This window comes from Panthera leo, chromosome C1 (genome assembly GCF_018350215.1).
Source record: "Panthera leo isolate Ple1 chromosome C1, P.leo_Ple1_pat1.1, whole genome shotgun sequence".
Lineage (NCBI taxonomy): Eukaryota > Metazoa > Chordata > Mammalia > Carnivora > Felidae > Panthera > Panthera leo.
Genome location: NC_056686.1, coordinates 210616174 through 210634259, shown reverse-complemented (window position 1 = coordinate 210634259; position 18086 = coordinate 210616174). Strand labels below are relative to the sequence as shown.

Sequence of the window (18086 nt, the reverse complement as noted above, 5' to 3'; positions counted from 1 at the left end):
TGGGTGGTCCATCTCCCATATCCCTATTCAGAGTCTGTAAGCGAGTGAAGGAAGCAGGTTTGGACAAGAAGAGAAGTTGACTCTGGAGGCAGTTGCTACCAAGGCTGATCGGGTGGGAGGCTGGACTGGCCGTCTACAATCAGACGATCACCCCCCACTGGGGTCTTTGTACCTCCACAGCGACCAGTCATTGGAAGTGGGCTGCCCCCAGGGAAGGAGCATAAGCTTGGGCAAGTCAGCTTCCTTTGGTGACGCCCAGGGAGGGACTCGCCTGTGGGCCACACTCCCAAGCCTGGCCAATACTCCTGGCTGCTGAGGCGGGGAGCACAGTGATCCCAGGGGGCAGATCTGGACTGCCCGTCACAACGTCCACTACATGATTACTAATCAATAATTCCTGAAGGCAGACTACACCTCAGACAGGTCATGGGTGATTCCTGGCTCCTTTTCTTCATCGCTGAAATATAACCAGTAAAAATAGAGCACAGCACCCAGAGACATAGTTTCTGCACTGATCTGGTTACAACTCCAGGTAGTTTGTTAAAGACAAAGATTTAGTTTCCTCCTCCTTTCTCCCAATTCTCCACCCATGAGGCCAGCGACTTTATGCCTCTCCCTTGTGGTTTTATTGGAATAGTCCTGGGAATCTCTGACCGAAGGGCTTCCCTGTCCAACAGAGCAGCTCTCGCATCACAGAATTGTACACGGAAGCTTTGAGTTAAGCAAAGGCCAGTGTAGACCGAGACTCTTTCTTACCACGGATGCTCTTTCCAAGATTACCTAATTTCTACAAGCTATGTCCAACACATTTTTCCATCGGTTTTAGGATAAGTAATTCTTGGCTTTGGCGATAGAAGTGGGAAGACAGAGAGAAAAAAATAGAAATCGAGAAAAAACACAAGAGACTGGTTCTGTGTGAAATCAGCTCAGATGGAGAAGGGGTGAGGTGAGAAGAGAGCATAAGGTGTGGCTTCACACAAGCCCCGCCAGGAATGTGTTTGGGATCATGCGGCTAATCAGTGAGTCGGGTCTACACTAGAGGGCAACGAGGACCCTCAGAAACCAGTCTGCAAAGAACAGTGGTAGCATAGACATGCCCCTTCTCTGCCCTAACTGTGGGGAAGGCGGATCCGAGCACCAGCCTCCATTCCCATCCACTCTTCCAGGTTCTCGCTGGAACAGGAGCTGTCTTTACCTGTCCCCAAGGATGGGCAGCATGCTGTTGACAGGGACAGCGTCTCAGAGAGGATGCCAAGGGCTGTGGAAAAGCAGACACCTTCATGTTGATGGCAGACTGCACTAGAAGAAACCTACCTGGATGATCATATGCCTGGAGCACAGCCCACAGCCCATCTTCCTGTCAGAAGGACCTACTGGAAAAGTTAGCAGGCACGACTCGAACACATGGCCCACGCAATCTCAGGCTAGGACAGAGGTATGCAAGAGTAAAACACAAAAAGGAACTCAGGCTTTATTTGTTGGCCAATTGGGTTTCATGTTAGCACTAATTCTGATAAATCTGTTAGCAAATATTGAGAAGGATTCGGGGTTTAGTGGGAAAGTTTAACACTTACTAGTTTCCTGTATTACTTATCTACCATGACCTAAAAAGCCACCCCAACACATAGGGCTTAAAAAAACAAACATGTTGTTTGCTCACAATTCTGTGGGTCAACAATTTGGGCTGGTCTCAGCTGAGCGGTTCCTCTGCTGGGCTCAGCTGGGTCACTCATGTGGCTGCTGTCCTTGAGTGATGTGGCTGAGCTGGGTGTTCTTTTTTTCTTTTTTTTAAGTTTATTTATTTCGAGAGAGACAGAGAGAGCAAGAGGGCACAAGTGAGGTAGGGGCAGACAGAAAGGGAGAGAGAATTCCAAGCAGGCTCCGTGCTGTCAGCACAGAGCCCAGCGCAGGGCTCGAACTCACGAGAGGCGAGATCATGACCTGAGCTGAGATCAAGAGTCCGATGCCTAAGTGACTGAGCCCACCAGGCACCCCGTGAGCCGGGTGCTCTAGGCTGAGCTCACTCATGTTGTCGGCTTGGCCTCCTTTTACCTGGTCCTCATCTCATGGAGGCTAGTTCAGGCTTCTATTTGCCACGATCTCAGGTTCCAAGAGGGTGACAGCAGAAGCTGCAAGGTCTTTTGTGATCCACGCTTGCAAGTTCCACAGTGTCACATCTGCTACATTCTATCGATCAGAGCAAGTCACACGTCCGCTGGAAGAGGTTACTGAGAGACACATGACCGCCAGCTGACTCTGGAGCTAGACAGGGTCAATTAGAGGTTCGTCACCCCTCCCGCCCCCATCCTTGAAACGTACTCTGCCCACTGTTCCCCACCTTGGGAGCTGTTTTCAAGGACGCAGCCTTGATAAAGTAAGGTGTGGTTGAGACCATCCGGAAGGTATATGTGACTGAACCCAGTTAGTCTGGCCGGCCGCTGGGGAGATCTACTTGTCTTGCAGGCCACTCAAGATAAGCCTCGTGAGTTCCCTTGCCTATTAAAATTGCCACTTGCCATTCTGGAGCGACCTGACTCTTTCTTCTGGCTCTCTTTGTCCTCTGTGTACGGGGGCCACTTTATGAACCAACTATGTCCAGCAAAGATTCAAAGCGTGCGGATGAATTCCACCTCAAAATGAGAGAAACAGGGAAGCCACAGTGCAAAGGGCTTTTGGGGTGTGGGCAAGGAGAGGGATGTTTGTGACCACTTTTGAAAATAATCTACCGCATTTCTGAGGCTGGGAACGGTATGAGGAAGTAAAGAATGACGACACACATCCTGGGTATTAACCAGTTAACCGGGTTTGCAAAGACGAGCTAGGAATATTTCCTTTTAAGGGGGGAAAAGGGCTATCTGAGCACCCCCATAAATACCTGTCACTATGTAGGGACAAGAGCCAGAGGCTCCATCACTATAGGGAGGTTCAAATGGCTTTAATGAATTTTCAGACTTTTCTGTATTATTCATCTACAGCTGTTTTGGTGATTCTGAAATAAAGTTAATGATACCAAAAGAATGGTTTGCTCTGCTGAACATACAACCATAATACATTTTGCTGGCCATCTGACTGAATTAGAAATGTAAATGAGCTTCAATATGGTTGATCACTTTTGTTTGAGAAACTCAATCAAATAAGTGAAATCTACAAATATTCCAAATGGAAATGACTTAACCGCAGGAAACACGCACCACTTTGTGAGAATTTGATCATTTCAATGACAAAAAGGGGGCAGAAAAGTAACGAGATGAAAACTATTGTTTTCTGCACATCCATTATGTGTCAGGCACGTAGCAGCCCCACATGCCCTCACTCGTGGCTCCTAAAAACCTTAAGTAATATTATCATCCTTTTTTACAGATGAAAAATCTGAGGTTCAGCAGGCAAATAACCTGCAGAAAGTCATCACCTAGATCGCTTGAAGGCTGGGATTCAACCTGGGTCTCTCCATTGTCCTAGCTTCTTTCCAGCATTTATTGAGACTGCTACATATTTTATACAGGTATTCAAATTATGCACATTCTAACCTACTTTAAAAAAATCTATAATTATACCATAAGCATTTATTTTCCAGTTGCAACACAGCTGTATAATTATCCCTATTAATAGCGGCGTAATATTTTAATCTATTTTTCATATTCTGGACCAGAATTTAGTTCACCTTTCTCCTGATGTGGATATTTAGGTTGCTTACCTCAGGGCTCAGAACCATGAACTAGATTAAAGACGGCTTACAAAATCTTCTAGGGATGATTGTGATTTTTTTTTTTTTCTGGACCCAAACTCATGTTTATAAGTCAATCTTTTTGTTTTTCCGGTCATTTTCCTTGAAATAGTATTTATTAAGATCATTATGGAGGATTATGCATGACATGAGGCACGTTTCTGTGTACCTTGTTTTCTATGTACCTTATATTTCTACTCATTGCACCAAAACACCTTGCTTATTTCACGAATGGTGCCTTGCCCTGAACAGATCTGTTCGCATTGTAAAGCGGCTCGATCAGACTCAGCAGGAGGGCGAGGTTGTGGTCTTCCCAGAAGGAACCGGGAGAGATCAGAATGCACGTCCCAGCTCCAGCCAGTAGATGTCTCTATTTCATTCACCTTCTGTTGCAGGTTACTCCTGAATGGGAAGCCTCGGGAGCCAAACTGATGGGGGTGGGGGATTGTGCCATCCCTTCTGCCACCTTCCAACAGCCTCCACCTACACACCCTCCCTCGCCCCGCATCGGTCTCCTGGTTAGTGGCACAAAGGTAACTGAAACAGGAATGTCGGTGAAACACATTCTCTACCAAATCTGTTCGCAAAGTGAACTGGTGACTGAGAGCCATCTCTACAGAGAGGAAGCCTTTTCTCTTTAAATAGCACCATACGCTGAACTAAAAAGCTGTATTACTGAGTCATAACAATTAATTACACTCGGAGGTGAGAAGACAGGATTTAACGCTCTAATGCGATTTGAATTTAGGCCGGTATCTCATCCCGCTGCTATTTAAAACAAAATCACTTTTCCACGGAAGCATCTGCAACTGAGGAGGGTTTCAACGCTTGAGTCTGAAGACGTCTCTGGCAACCGAATATTCATTCCCGTTTTAGCTTCCTGAGAGGTTTAATATGTACATTTGGATTTTCTAGATTTTCGTAATGAAGTGCATCTCTTTCTGCTTTGGGATTTGACAAAAGAGAACTAGGAGGCTGGGCAGGTCTATTATTCTCATCAGGAGTTTTCTAGGTGTGGGAGGTGCGCAGGAGGAGTTACTGGGAAACTAAAAATAGCATCTCAAAACAGACCACATGATCAGGCATCAGAGATGCATACCCACGGAGGGCTGATCACCTCAGCATAAGGGGTTTATTGGTAGGTCCCTGGCAAGTGGGAAGTGGCCGAGAGAGTAAGGCCTGGTGGTTTTCCGGCAGGGGCTGGAGGGTCCCGTGCTCATCTGGGGAGACAGAGACCAGCCCCTGAGAAGCATCTCTGTGGCTCTGCGAGAGCCTTCCAGGGCACCAAGGGTCTTGGATGTGCCAGGGTAGGGGATGCCGACTCACAACTGCAGGGTCCTGAAGGAGCTGCTTGGAGCCTTGGTGAAGAACACCGGGTTGGCGGGGGGTGGGGGGGGAGCCCTGCATCTGAAATCCTTACTGTGGGCTCTCCTCTGGGAGACTCTATGAATCTTGTGTTCCCCAAGCCTGGGGAGATGCACTAGGAGGATCCGATGAGCTGAGGGCTGGATTCCAGACCGCTCTGATATCTGGAAATCACACCCCACCTATGCACGAGATAGCACAGATCCTTCTGGGCATGGGGTGTTAATTTTCATAGTGCCCTGGTTGCTCGGGACTCAGGCTGTGCACCTGTCCCAGTGCCCCATGGTATGTTGTCAGAACACTTCCCCTGCCAGCCTCCCTGCTCCCCAGACCCCGCCTCTCAGGAGGCCTGGGCCTCGCATACACCTTGCTGCTCTTACTCTCTCTGTTCCTGTCCCTCAGCATTTCCCACCGTGTTCTCTGCCCACACTCTTCACCAGCCCTCCAGACTCAGCTCAGCTACCCCATCCTGCCGAGGTCCCCGTGCCCCCAGCCCCAGATGGTTGCTCTCTTCCCCAGGCATTGCACGGTCAGAGCACATCAAGGGCTCCGAATTGAGAACTCCCGCCTGGAAGTCACCTGTGTGTGCACACTCTAAGCCACTCACTGGCTGTGTCACTTGGACGGTGACCTAAACCCTGCCAGCCTCATTTATTTAATCCATACGATGGGAATAGTAATACTTATCTTGCCTAGTTGTCAAGAGGGTGGGAAGGGCCTGGCCTGTTCGGGAAAGGAGTTGTTTCAGGATGCAAACAGTAGCATGTGGGCCTCGAAGCCTGGGAGCCCATGGTGGCCAGGCTTTGGGTTCTCTGAGCCTCCTGCAGCTCCTGGCACATCTCTGGAGGGATGAAGAATGGGGGCCCTGTGCTACGTGCCTCACGGGATACGGCACCGCAGTCCTCTGCCCAGCGTCCCATCCCTCACCGTGCCCATTTTGGGGTCTTACTCCAGACATTCCCAGGGTCCCACTCGAAAAAGAGCTCTCCTCTCCCCTTCTTCCCTCATAAGCCAGCCCTGTTTTATTTCTTCCCTACCGTGCCTCACCACCTGACCCAGTACCCGTTCACCTATCCTCTTGGTCACGGACAGGCGTCCTAGCTAGACTGAAAGTTCAGGAGAGGAGGCACCTTTCTCCCGTCTTGGATCCTGTGCCTCTAGATCCACCCCCCCCCCCCCCCCCCAGAGCCCAGCATCAGCCTGGAACATAATAGCTGCTCAGTTAACTCCACTGGTAAGAATGAATGGAAAGTCTGTCGCGCCTCAAGCGCCTGGGCGAGTCCCAGGCGCTTCAAAGATCCCTGCCGAACCCGAGCCTTTCAGGCTCTGCCCTCCCCAGCCAGTCTGTCCCCCTCTCCCAGACCCCGTCCCGCCCCCCCCCAACCCCGGGGTCCCGCGGGGGGGGGGGGGCAGGGCGGCCGGCTCTGGCCTCCCCGCTCCGGCTGCGGGAACTGGCGGCCCCGGGGGTGCTGGCTCTCGGGAGGGCGCCGGCCCCGGGCATGCTCAGAGCGCGCAGGTCCGGGCGGCGGCGGCGACGGCGGCGGCGGCGGCGGCGGCGGGGGAGGAGGAGGGAGCGGTCGCCGCCGCCGCCGCCGCCGTGCGCTCGCGGGCCCGGGCGGAGCTGCGCAGTCCTCTCGCAGCTGCGCCAGGACAGCCGGCGCGCCGCCGTGCCCACAAGTTGCCGGCAGCGGAGCGCGGCGCCGCCTCCTCTGCTCGCGGCCCCCCTGCGCCCACCCCGCGGCGGCGGCCGGCTCCGGGACGAACGCCCCCGCGGACGCCGACCCCAGATGTAAAGCGGGGCCGCGGCCCCTGGCCCCCCGCCCCCCGCCCCCCACCCCCTGCCCCCGGCGCGATCGAGAGTCTCGCCAGCGTCTCCTCGGCCAAACCCCGGGCTGGAAGATGTGGCAGCCGGCCACCGAGCGCCTGCAGGTAAGGGGCGCCCGCTCGGCCGGCCGGCCGGCCGGGGGCCAGCCTGGAGGAGGAGGTGCCCCGGGCCCGAGGAGCCCGAGGGGGGGGCGCCTGCGCCCCCTTGGCGGGGATTTGCCCGGAGCGGTCGTGGAAGAGCAGGATGCTGTCAGCTTAGCCCGGCGCCGCCGGGCACCCGGCGGGGGCCAGAGGGGGGGACGTTGACCAACGCATCGCTTCGGGCGTTACAACTTTTGGCTTCGGGTGTTTGTGTGCGTGTTGATATGTGGAAGCTTGCACTTTGTGACCAGCAATTTTAGATTGCATTCCGCGGGCACGATTTACTGATCTGGGGTTAGGGTTTTGGCATCCAGATTTTTTTTTTTTCCCGTCTTTTTTTCTCTCCGGGAAAGACAGAACAAATGATTTGTGGAAACATCCATTTGCCAGTGTAATTTGGAAATATCAAACTTGCTTTGACTTGGCCATGGTATGCTATTTATTTTATTTTATTTTATTTTATTTTATTTTATTTTATTTTATATTTCCGTTTATTTTATATTTTATTTTATTTTCCTGTTTGTTGGTGCTCTCCTTTCATCTCCCCCGAACTTCAGCTCCCCCAGATATTTGAAAATCGAAAGTTAAGTTCAGCTAGGAATAGTTATGCCCTGGGTCATTCCATCAAAAGTTTTTCAGTGCTGTCCACTGAGATGACAGACTGCCTTTAATTTGGATTCTGAAGCCAGGGTGACAGAAAGGGGGTCAAAATGAGAAGGAGGGATGTTTACAGAAAGGTGCTCATCCGGTGACACTTGGGACCCTGGAATTGCCCAGACTGCAAGGTTTGATGACTGCCTTTTGCTCGCAAATATTGCCAAGAAAGAGGGCGGTTACTCTGCCAGATAAAATCCACGGAAACCTGCACTTAAACTTTTGGCAGGCTGAGAGCCACATTGTTTCATAGTAAACTTTGAAGGAGTGTTTAAGTGGTAAAATACAGCGCCCTTGGAGGCTGAGCTAGTCGGAACACTTAGTATAGTTGAGGCCAGGAACCCTGGCTGGCTTGGGAGGTTTCTCAATGAAAATGTAAAGCTCCAAATACAAAATGCAGACTGTCCCTTAGGTGCGGGGGGAGGCTAACCTTTGCCATGAGTTTTCATACTGAGGATTAACCTGCAGAGGGCATTGCATTTTGCAGAAGCAGATGCCCCACAGCCTGTTTCCAAGCCTTCCCGGGTCTTTGGATTTGTGAGGAGTGGGTTCACATGAACAGAACCTGCGACACCAGGCCAGTTCCCCAGGGTCTCAAACAGACGAAACAAGAGAAGAGACCTTTAGTCTTGGCCACAAGGTCGTAGGTGACCGGCCTCTAACCTCCTTGTCTTATTAAGAGAATATCAACATGGAGTCTGAGTGATTGACCAAAGGTAACGTAAATGTATTTCGGCTGTGACACCAGTTACCAGTTGTGCCATTTGAAGTCCCTGTCAGTTCAGGGCATGGCTTCTCTTCTGAAGGAAGGGGTGACCGAGGAGGATGGCGGGCTCCCCGTCCAGGTGATGAGGGTGGCTCTTTAGAAGTCCTTAGAGAGATAAGGCCAGACTTCCTTGAGGCAGCTTTTCTGGCCTGGTGTTCTGTACCTCTGCGAAGTTTGTGGATTTCGTCTCTTGGAGTTCTTTCTGCCGTCCTGTTTCGTTTAAGGTCTCCCTTGTGCTCCGGAGCACGTGACCCTGGGCAGGCGAGAGCTCTGTCTGGCTTGTATTCCGCATGGCGATCGTTCCTTTACTAGAAACGCCCTCCCCGGCTCTTGTGTGAAATTTACACCTGTGTGTTTGGCACGAGCCTGGATTGTTACAGTTGGCTCTTGCGGTGCGTTTATTTCATTTTAAAGTGTGCTGTCGAAAGAGCCCGAGGTTTGGGCTTTTGAAAGCCCAGGTAAACATGGCTTAGGCCTGACTAAGATCAAATCACTGTTGGAAGGTACTTCCCGACGTGAGTGAGGCTCAGCTTCGTGCTCCCCAAGTTTAAATTAGTAAACAAGCCTGGTTCGCTTGTGAAGGTGCAGCTCAAGCCTTGTGATTACAGTAGCGAGCCAACTGGAGAAAAATCTTCCTATTTGTGGCTTCTTTCCAAATAGCAGCTCGGCTCTTTTTAAAAACACACAATTTGTATGTTTTTACTTTTTGCTTCTGGGGGAGGGAGTTGTTGAGGGTGAGGTGGTGAGTGAGCTGTGCGTATTAATATTTTATTTACATTCCTGGTGGTTATGTTGGTCACGGTCCCTGTTTGCTGTCTGGGATTTTTTCTTCCCCTTGCTGCCCTCGAGGCACCACCGTATAGGAAGGTTGGTTGCTGATTCCTCAGCGAACGGGATGCTTTATCTCGCCCTGATTCTATGGCCGTGGAGACGGTGAGGGATGTTGTGCTGGATGGGGCTCCCACTCCTGAATGAAGTCCCAAGCGCCACCCTTCTCACACAAACCCTAACCTTCTCGTACGACCTCATTAATTTTTTTTTCCTCATTAATTTTTAATGCAAGAATGCAATCTAGATGAGCTGGGGTGAAGAAAATCCTTAAAGGAAGCATTCCCAGAGCTCCCGAATAGGACTAAGGATGAGGGAGCCAATTTATTGTACAAGCACCTAGAAACAAAAGAGGCGAGGGGAGGGAAGAATGGCATTTGTTTCTAAATTGATTTTATGCGTTCCTACTAGGTGATGCCCATTCCAAGAGTCTGTGGCCCTGGCGGTGTGGCAGAACCTTGCTTTGGCCTGACCGTGACCTTCTAGCTAACGTGGGTCTGGCAGCCAGCCTTCTTGGTCAGAACTGACATCTCTGACCAGGCTTGCTTATCACTATCGGTACTCGCTTCTCTGCCAAACAAAACGATGCCGATATTTTCTGCTTTGGGGTGTAGCTGACTGACCCAAATCCAGTAACGGGGCGCAGGGACCTGTTGCCCCGAGCAGGGCTGAGCTGAGCTGGATAATTTCTCATTCAGTCACACACACCGCGCGGCAAGTTCATGTGCTCCCCTGAATGTTAAAACTTCTGTTGCATCCCACTGGAGCCCTGGCTGGGAGTTTCTGCCATTAAAAATAGAATAGGATCAAAAGGAATGTGAAGATTTCAATTGCCACCCCAACTTTTAAAGATGAATAAATATTAATTCTTCCCTTTTCACCTTCTCCACTGCACAGCGGCCTCTTTTTCTTGGAGGGACTCGGGAGAGTTCTACGTTTTTAAAGGAGCGGATCTGAGACAGGCTCCTCTCAGAAAAGCAAAGGGGACTTTTAGGGCTAGGGTATTGGTTTTTTAAAAGAGATGACATTACTTCCGGCCTTGATATTTTACAACTTGCATGGGCTTCTGAGTTGCCTCAATTGTTGGGTGGGCCAGATCCCTTAGAAATGACAGACTCACGCAGGCAGGAGTACAGACACGTTTAGCCACAGGCAGGTGTGTTTTCCCAGAGTATATGTCTCCAGTGAGCTACCAGATACATTTCTCTGCAGGCCAGGAGAGGAGGAGAGCAGGAGAAAGACGACTGGAGACAGAGCTCAAAACAAAGGAGGCCAACAGATCCTTGCCTGTCGTGGACTTATTACAAGGACAGAGTGGAATGTGATAGTAGGAATGTTTGAGAAGCAAGTTCCGGCAAATTCTAAGTGTGGAGTCTGTGCGACTGTCTTCTCGTGAGGCGATCCATTAGGGTTCCAATTTCCTCATTTGCCTGTCTTCCCTGAGACTGAAATTTCTCCATGGCAGACCCAGGCAATATGGAACTCCTATCCGTGAAGCTCACTCTTGGCTTCTCAGCCTGGATCATTTTCTTCCTCTCACTACTTTCCTTTTTACTCTCATTTTGTCCAATGGCTGAGCATTAGCGCCTTTAAAGCAGGGTGAAATGAGGAAGGATCAGAAGAAAACCAGATCCTGCCCTCTTTCGTTGCCAGTTAAACTTTGGGCTGGCAGAGAAGTTCATGTAAATAGAGCTTAAGTTTTATTGGAGGTAAAACTTGGCAGATTTTAGGAGGTAAGATTATGTTGCCCTTTCTCTGCCTTGCCTTATCTGATAGATTTCACCCTCACTTGGACTGTAGATTGTTCTAGACTTATTTCTCTACTTCTCTCTTTTCATCACTTCTCAGTGATGGAAGAACTGTCTAGAACGTCAGCTGGAGAGCGTTAGGCCAGGCCCGCCAGGTGGAGAGCAAACTTTGGCAAATATGACACTTTTCCGGGCAGACCACATTGACGAAAGATACACAGAGCAAGGAAGGAACGGGCAATGGCTCGTTTTTAGGGAGCACGTGTTGTGCGTGTGGCACGGGGCTGGGGGTTTTATTTGAATCATCTACTTCATTTACCTTCCATAGCCACTTTTATCCCCATTTTATAGTTAAAAAACCGAAATCCAAAGAGGTTAAACGATTTGGTCAGGGAAGGGTGGCTAGAAACGAGCTGAGCTGGAATTCCAACCAGGTGGTTTGGCTTCAGAGCTTGCTTCTTAACCACTTTTCTGTAGTACGAATGGATAAGACAAAGTAGGATGCTTTATTTTATTTTTGTGAATGCGTATTTATTTTTGAGAGAGAGAGAAAGAGCGTGAGCTGGGGAGGGCCAGAGAGGGAGACACAGAATCCCGAAGCAGGCTCCAGGCTCTGAGCTGTCAGCACAGAGCCCAAAGCGGGGCTCGAACCCACAAACTGCGAGATCAGGACCCGAGCCGAAGTCGGACGCTTAACCGACTGCGTCACCCAGCAGTTTGCTTTAGATGTGCTGGTGCTGTTGTCTATTAATAAATGGAATGGCAACAGTGGCGGGGTGAGTGACTCAGAGAGGCTGCTTTCGTATCTCTTGCGGTTGCCTGGGCTGACCAGGGCTCCCCTCATTTGGTGGCCCTCATCTTGGGGGAAGTAAGCTGTTATGTCGTACTTGAGCCGAGATTCCCAGGTGCCATTTAGAAGTCTCTTCAACTGGAACACATGGCATTTATCCACACTAGAGACCTTGAGAGCTGGTCACCCAGCCTGATCTTGTCTGAAGTCCTTCCACGTTTAGACCAAAAATGGGGGGAAGGGAGGAAGGAGGTTGGAGAGTTCGGGAGCATTTTCTTGGAAATAAGGGATAGCTGCTCTTAGCGAGGCACGGGTTTCTCACCAAATTGGTTTTAGATTTTGCGATTCTTTTCACCCCTTTTAGATGAGTTGAGTACAAAGCGTTGGGCGTCATTGTTTTTAAGGAAACATTGGAGTTGTTAATCTGAGGTCTTTCAGGAGCAGAATGTTAGCTTTACATCATTGGGTCTTTCTCTGGGTTTGTCAACAAACTGTCCCCCAAGTGACTTGCAAAATGTCAGCCTTGGAAAAAACTCTCTGCCCCCTGGTTACCCATTGCCTAATTGGGCTGTTTCTTGTTGACTGTACTGGGTTATCTGGGGCTGTTAGGCAACTTGCGCGTTTTGTTTGATGTTCCAGATTGGCTCTCTCCTCCCCGCTCCCTTTACACTGACTCCATCCTACTATGTGAATTAGTCCCGTAGACTGGATCCTGGAAGAGTCCATCCCGGACGGCCCCAAGGCGACTGGGGATCAGGCTGCCTTCCACAGGGCTTTCCAAAATAGCAAATAGCGGCAATTCAGGGAGTCGTTAGTGGTCAGCAAATAAAACTAGTCCAGCAACACTCAGTAACACCACAGTGTGCTTCGCTCGGCCCCCTTGGGCACAGATCTGAACGCAGCCTTTGTTGAAGTAGAGAAGGAAGAAATAGATGAGGTCTTTGTCCAAAGACCTCCTTGGAGTCCAGTGGAATTAGTTGCTATCATTTTATGTTAAAAAAGAGTTTTGATCCCAGTGTAGCTGCTAACCAGTGACACAGCATCAGAGTATTCACTGAGTCCAAACCCTCAGGCCAAGAACTGGAAAGGGACGGTCTCAGGAATAAGGCACAGACTTGTTTCGCGACCTTGGGCCTATTTCGGTGCTTCCAGAGTCTCATGAAGCTGACTCACCTAGTGCTCGTGTCACTTGGGTCCCTCACTTTGTTGAGGTCATCTTCCCCATGTCTGATGGCCCAGACCTCCTCCTTCTCCCCTCAGCTGTTGCCGCTGAAGTCTTATTTTGATAAGGGAGATTCCAATAGTGAGAAAAACACCACCTCCCTCTGTTTGTTGAAGCTTATACACCAGTTGAGTCTTTTTATCAGGGTGAGCCCTATATCCAGTGACTGGTGTCCTTACAAGGAGAGATTTGAAGGCACAGAGGAGGCATAGGAGAGAAAGCTGTGTGAAGACGGGCGGAGAATGGAGTTCTGCTGTCACAAGCCAAGGATTGCTAAGGATTCTGGCAGCCATCAAAAGCTAGAAGAATCAAGACTGTGTTCTTAGAACCTTTGCAGGAACCGTGACCCTGCCGCCATCTTGATTTGGGACTTCCAGCCTCCGGAAGCATGAGAGAATACATTTCTATTGTCTTAAGCCCCCCAATCTATAGTAATTTGTTATAGCAGCCATCATAAACTAATACAGTGATAACACCATGTTGCTCTTGACCACGTTCTCTGTATTTCTGAAAGTCTAGGGATGCCCGACTCTCATAAACTGGGACGAAATGAATGTGTCTATATAGCATGCTCTTTTTATACCGAGTGTGTGACTTTATTTGCGGTGGATTCAAAGAAAATGAAAACAGACGTTATAAAACAACGAAATTACTGCTTCTTCCTCCCTCGTCTGCTTCTGGTCAACATCCTAGGAAAGGTGGCAAACGGGGGCTGTGTTGCTAAAGGGAGCACGTCTGGAAAATACAGTAAATGTGCTTCAAGAGGTAGTTAACGTTGGTCATGACAATTATGGGATGTGAAAAGTAGTTGCTTTTAGGCGGATCTCAGCGGTACTTTTCCAGGCAGGCGGAGACCAAGGGAAGGCTGGGGTTTTATGCTCAAAACAATCCAGATCGTCAGAGTGTCTGCAGGGTCTCCAACAGGGGCAAGTGTGGGTTGACTTTAGAGTCCGTCCGTGGCAGCCTCAGATTATTGTCTGGTTGATTGTTTGCATCCGGTTAGACATCGTGGTTTGTTTTCGCTTTTCACTTGGTAATTGTAAACATTATTAAAAAAAAAACCTATTTCGATTGCGGAGCTCACTTTTAAGACAAAAAGTTGAGCGTCATGAGGAGTCATCATGCTTGCTTTCTTGGGCTAGCTCCTCTTTATTTTATTTTATTAAAGAAAAAGTTTTTTTTTTTCTTAAGTTTATTTATATTGAGAGAGGGGAGAGAGAGAGAGAGAGAGAGCAAGGGAGGGACAGAGAGAGAGGCAGGGAGAGAACCGCAAACAGACTCTATGCCACCAGCACAGAGCCCGATGCAGGGCTCGAACTCACAAACTGTGAGATCATGACCTGAGACGAAACTAAAAATAAGACACTTGACCGACTGAGCCGCCCAGGCGCTCCTGGCTCTTCTTTTCGATGCAGCAGCTATGGCAGCAGAGACACTTGCAAGCCCGCCAAGGGCAAGGAGCCTGGGTTAGAGCCTCTCCAGTTGTAAAATGCTGTTTTCCCTTTCATTCTGTTCCTCAGGAAGGAGTGAATACTGCACATGGGGAAGGGAGGGGAGAGGAGAGCTGCCGCTGAGAAAGAGCCTCCTTCGTTGTCATCCTGAGAATAGTCCCACTGGTCTTGATCCCTTGTCCTGGTCCCTTGGAGACGCCGTCCCTGCCTCACAGCTTCTTTGTTAATTGTGGGTCTGAGGATAAACACACAGCTTCCTCGGGCTCGGGTGCCTTTCCATCAGGAACCGGCTGGCACTTCCCAGGTGTGTGTGACACCCCTGCGTACAAGCCACCCATGATGTGGGATAGCGGAGACAGCCGTCCACACTCTGAGTCTTCTGTAGATATTCCCTGGGAACCGAGCTGCGGGCCGGGGGGCCACGGTGCCGACAGGTGGCTCTTCTGCGTTGGGCCTGAAATTCTTGGTAGCCTAGTGCCTTAGTTTCCTAGCGCTGCCACAAGCTGGGCGTCCTAAGCAACAGGAATTTGTTGTTGTCTCACCCATCTGGAGGCTGGGGGTCTAAAATCAAGGGGTCGGCAGGTTTGGCTTCTTCCGAGGCGGAGAATCTGTTCCATGCCTCCCTCCTAGCTTCTGGTGGTTTTCTGGAAATCTTAGATGTCCCTTGGCTTGCTGGCAGGATCCCCAGGTTGCACCTGGCGTTCTCCCTGGGTGTGTCCCTGTACCTAAATTTCTGCTTTGCAGAAGGGCGCCAGCCACGTTAGATCAGGGGCCCGCCCTCCTCTGGTCCAGCTCATCTTAACCAATTACATCTGCAATGCCTGTTTCTAAGGTCACATTCTGAGGCGTGGGGGCTTAGGATTGCAGCATATGAATCTTTGGAGAGGCACGATTCAGCCCGTAACACCTACTTTCGAATTTTCTTTTGAGTATCCTCCGTGCACCGATATATTTCTCCCTGCTTGAACCAACCACGGGGGTGGGCGGGGGGGGGGGTGGGAAGCAATGAGAATTTTTTTCCAGATGGTGGTGCAGATGTGAAATGGAGTCGTACCTGCTATACGTCATGGCTACTGTTTTATATTAGGTTTGACTAAAAAATTACAAAACAATATCTGCTTAGGGTAACAGGGTAACAAATCAGACAGCTTGGAAGTGTGTTAAGTTAATAAGCTTGTCCGTTTCTCTGTTCCCAAGTCTATCCATGAAGGAAACTCATATAACCTGTCTGGTAATGATTTTTCCACAACTTTGTCCAGGTTTTTGCAAAAATATACAAATGAATAGGTGCATATTTAGGTCTTTCTCATGTATTTCAATAATATATATATATATTTGTGGTTTTATATATGTATATTATTGAAATATATTTGTGGTTTTATATATATTATTGAAATACATGCATATTTAGGTCTTTTTATGTATTTCAATAATATATATATTTGTTTATATAATAATAATAATATGTATTTGTGTATATATTTATACATATATATACACACATATATATATACACACACACACACATATATATATATATATATATATATATATATATATATATATAACCATGAATGTTGTTTGCTTTACAAACCATCCATGGTTCTGCTTTCCATGGTTTCAATTACTTGCAGGCTGGCAACTACAGTCCAGAAACACACGATCCTTCTTCTGACAGATCATTAGAAGGTCAGTAGTTGCCCAAGGTTACATGATGATGCTGACATCATTTGCCTTATTACAAGAAGAAGGATGAGTACAGGATAATAAGGTATTTTTAGAGACAGAGAGAGACCACATTCCCTTAACTTCAGTGACAGTATATTGCGATAATTGTTCTATTTTACTATCGGTGATTGTTGTTCATCTCTTACTGTGCCTAACTTACAAGTTAAAATTTGTCCTAGGTATGTATGCGTGGGAAAAAACATAGCATATAGGGGGTTTGGTACTCTCTGCGGTTTCCGACATCCACTGGGGGTCTTGGAACATATTCCCTATGGATGTTGTGGGGGGGTTAGTGTACATGTAGGTCCAACTCATTCTTTTTAAGTATCTGCATAGAATTTGTGGTGCAGTTGGGACCACAGGTGGTTCCGTCCTCTCTCTGTCAGGGCTTGTCCGGGGGCGTGTCCATCTTCTTTCCTTGTTCTCGTGCAGGCAGTACTGTTTTAACTCTCTGGGCACATCCTTACATACGTGTGGTTCTATTTCTTTAGACCGGACCAGAGGCATTGGATGTGTGCAAATTTTATGTTTTAGCGGCTGTTAACGAAGGCCTTTTTTGAGAATTCTGCTTTTGGATCAGAAGTGTGTACTATCCTGGTAAAGGTGCAAAGTTTGCTGGAGAAAGGATAGTCTTTTCAACAAATGATGCTAGGGCAGTTGGATATCTGCGTACAACCCCCCAACTTTGATCCTGACATCATACATCTGGTGTATAGAAACTCACAATTCATCACAGGCCTAAATGCAAAGCCTTAAAACTGGGAAGCTTGCAGACAAAGGCAGTAGATCTTTGTGACTTTTTATGCATCAGTATAAACATTCCTAAAATCAAGGTAATGAACAGCCCGAAGTTTCTTTGGACTGGGCAAAGATTTCTTAGAACAATAGCAAAAAAGTGATCCATAAAAGGAAAACTTGATTACATTGGACTTCATCAAAATAAAACCTTTTGCTCTTTAAGCAATAAAGACAAGAGAATGACTAGATGAGACACAGAGTGGGAGAAGATACTTGCAAATCTGTGGGAAAGGACTTGTGTCCGGGATATCAAGATAGTGGATAAGATGATAAACACCCCAATTAAAAAAAAAAAAAAAAAGCAAACGTTGTGAACAAAGAAGTTATATGGACAGGAAATAAGCACAGGAAGCTGTTGAACATCATTAATCATCAAGAAAATGCAAATTAAAACCACTGTGAGATATCACTACATACCTATAGCATAGCTAAAAGTAAAGAGGGGCGCCTGGGTGGCTCAGTAGGTTAAGTGTCCGACTTCAGCTCAGGTCACTATCTCATGGTCTGGGAGTTTGAGCCCCACGTCGGGCTCTGGGCTGATGGCTCAGAGCCTGGAGCCTGCTTCCGATTCTGTGTCTCCCTCTCTCTCTGCCCCTCCCCTGTTCATGCTCTGTCTCTCTCTGTCTCAAAAATAAATAAACGTTAAAAAAAAAAATTAAAAAACAAATAAAAGTAAAGAGACTTCAAGCATACCTTGTGTTGGTGAGGATGTGGATGAACTGGAGTGCTTAGTCCTGGTGGGGATGGAAAGTGATGGAAAGCACATTAGCGGATCTGAGAATCGGATGGGGGGACAGATTTTGAAGAGGCTTGAACAAGGGTTTGGGAGTGATGGATGTGTTCAACATCTTGATTATGGTGATGGTTTCATGGGCTTCTACATAGGTCAAGGCTTTGGAAATTACGCAGTGTATTACATGTTGACTATCCCTATAGGAAGGTGTCTGGGGCACCTGGGTGGCTCAGTTGGTTAAGCTTCCGACTTCGGCTCAGGTCATGATCTCACAGTTTGTGAGTTCGAGCCCCGTGTTGGGCTCTGTGCTGACA

General features: G+C 48.5%; 1 protein-coding gene across 1 annotated transcript in view; it reads left to right on the top strand.

The window, feature by feature from the left end:
- Positions 1 to 6930: 6930 nt before the first annotated feature.
- PID1 (phosphotyrosine interaction domain containing 1) overlaps positions 6931 to 18086 on the top strand; it is a 228876-nt gene continuing 217720 nt past the window's right edge. Inside the window, exon 1 of the mRNA XM_042950395.1 lies at positions 6931 to 7018. Within this exon, the coding sequence (XP_042806329.1) occupies positions 6989 to 7018 (30 nt within the window). The 5' untranslated portion in view covers positions 6931 to 6988. The remainder of the gene's footprint in view (positions 7019 to 18086) is intronic.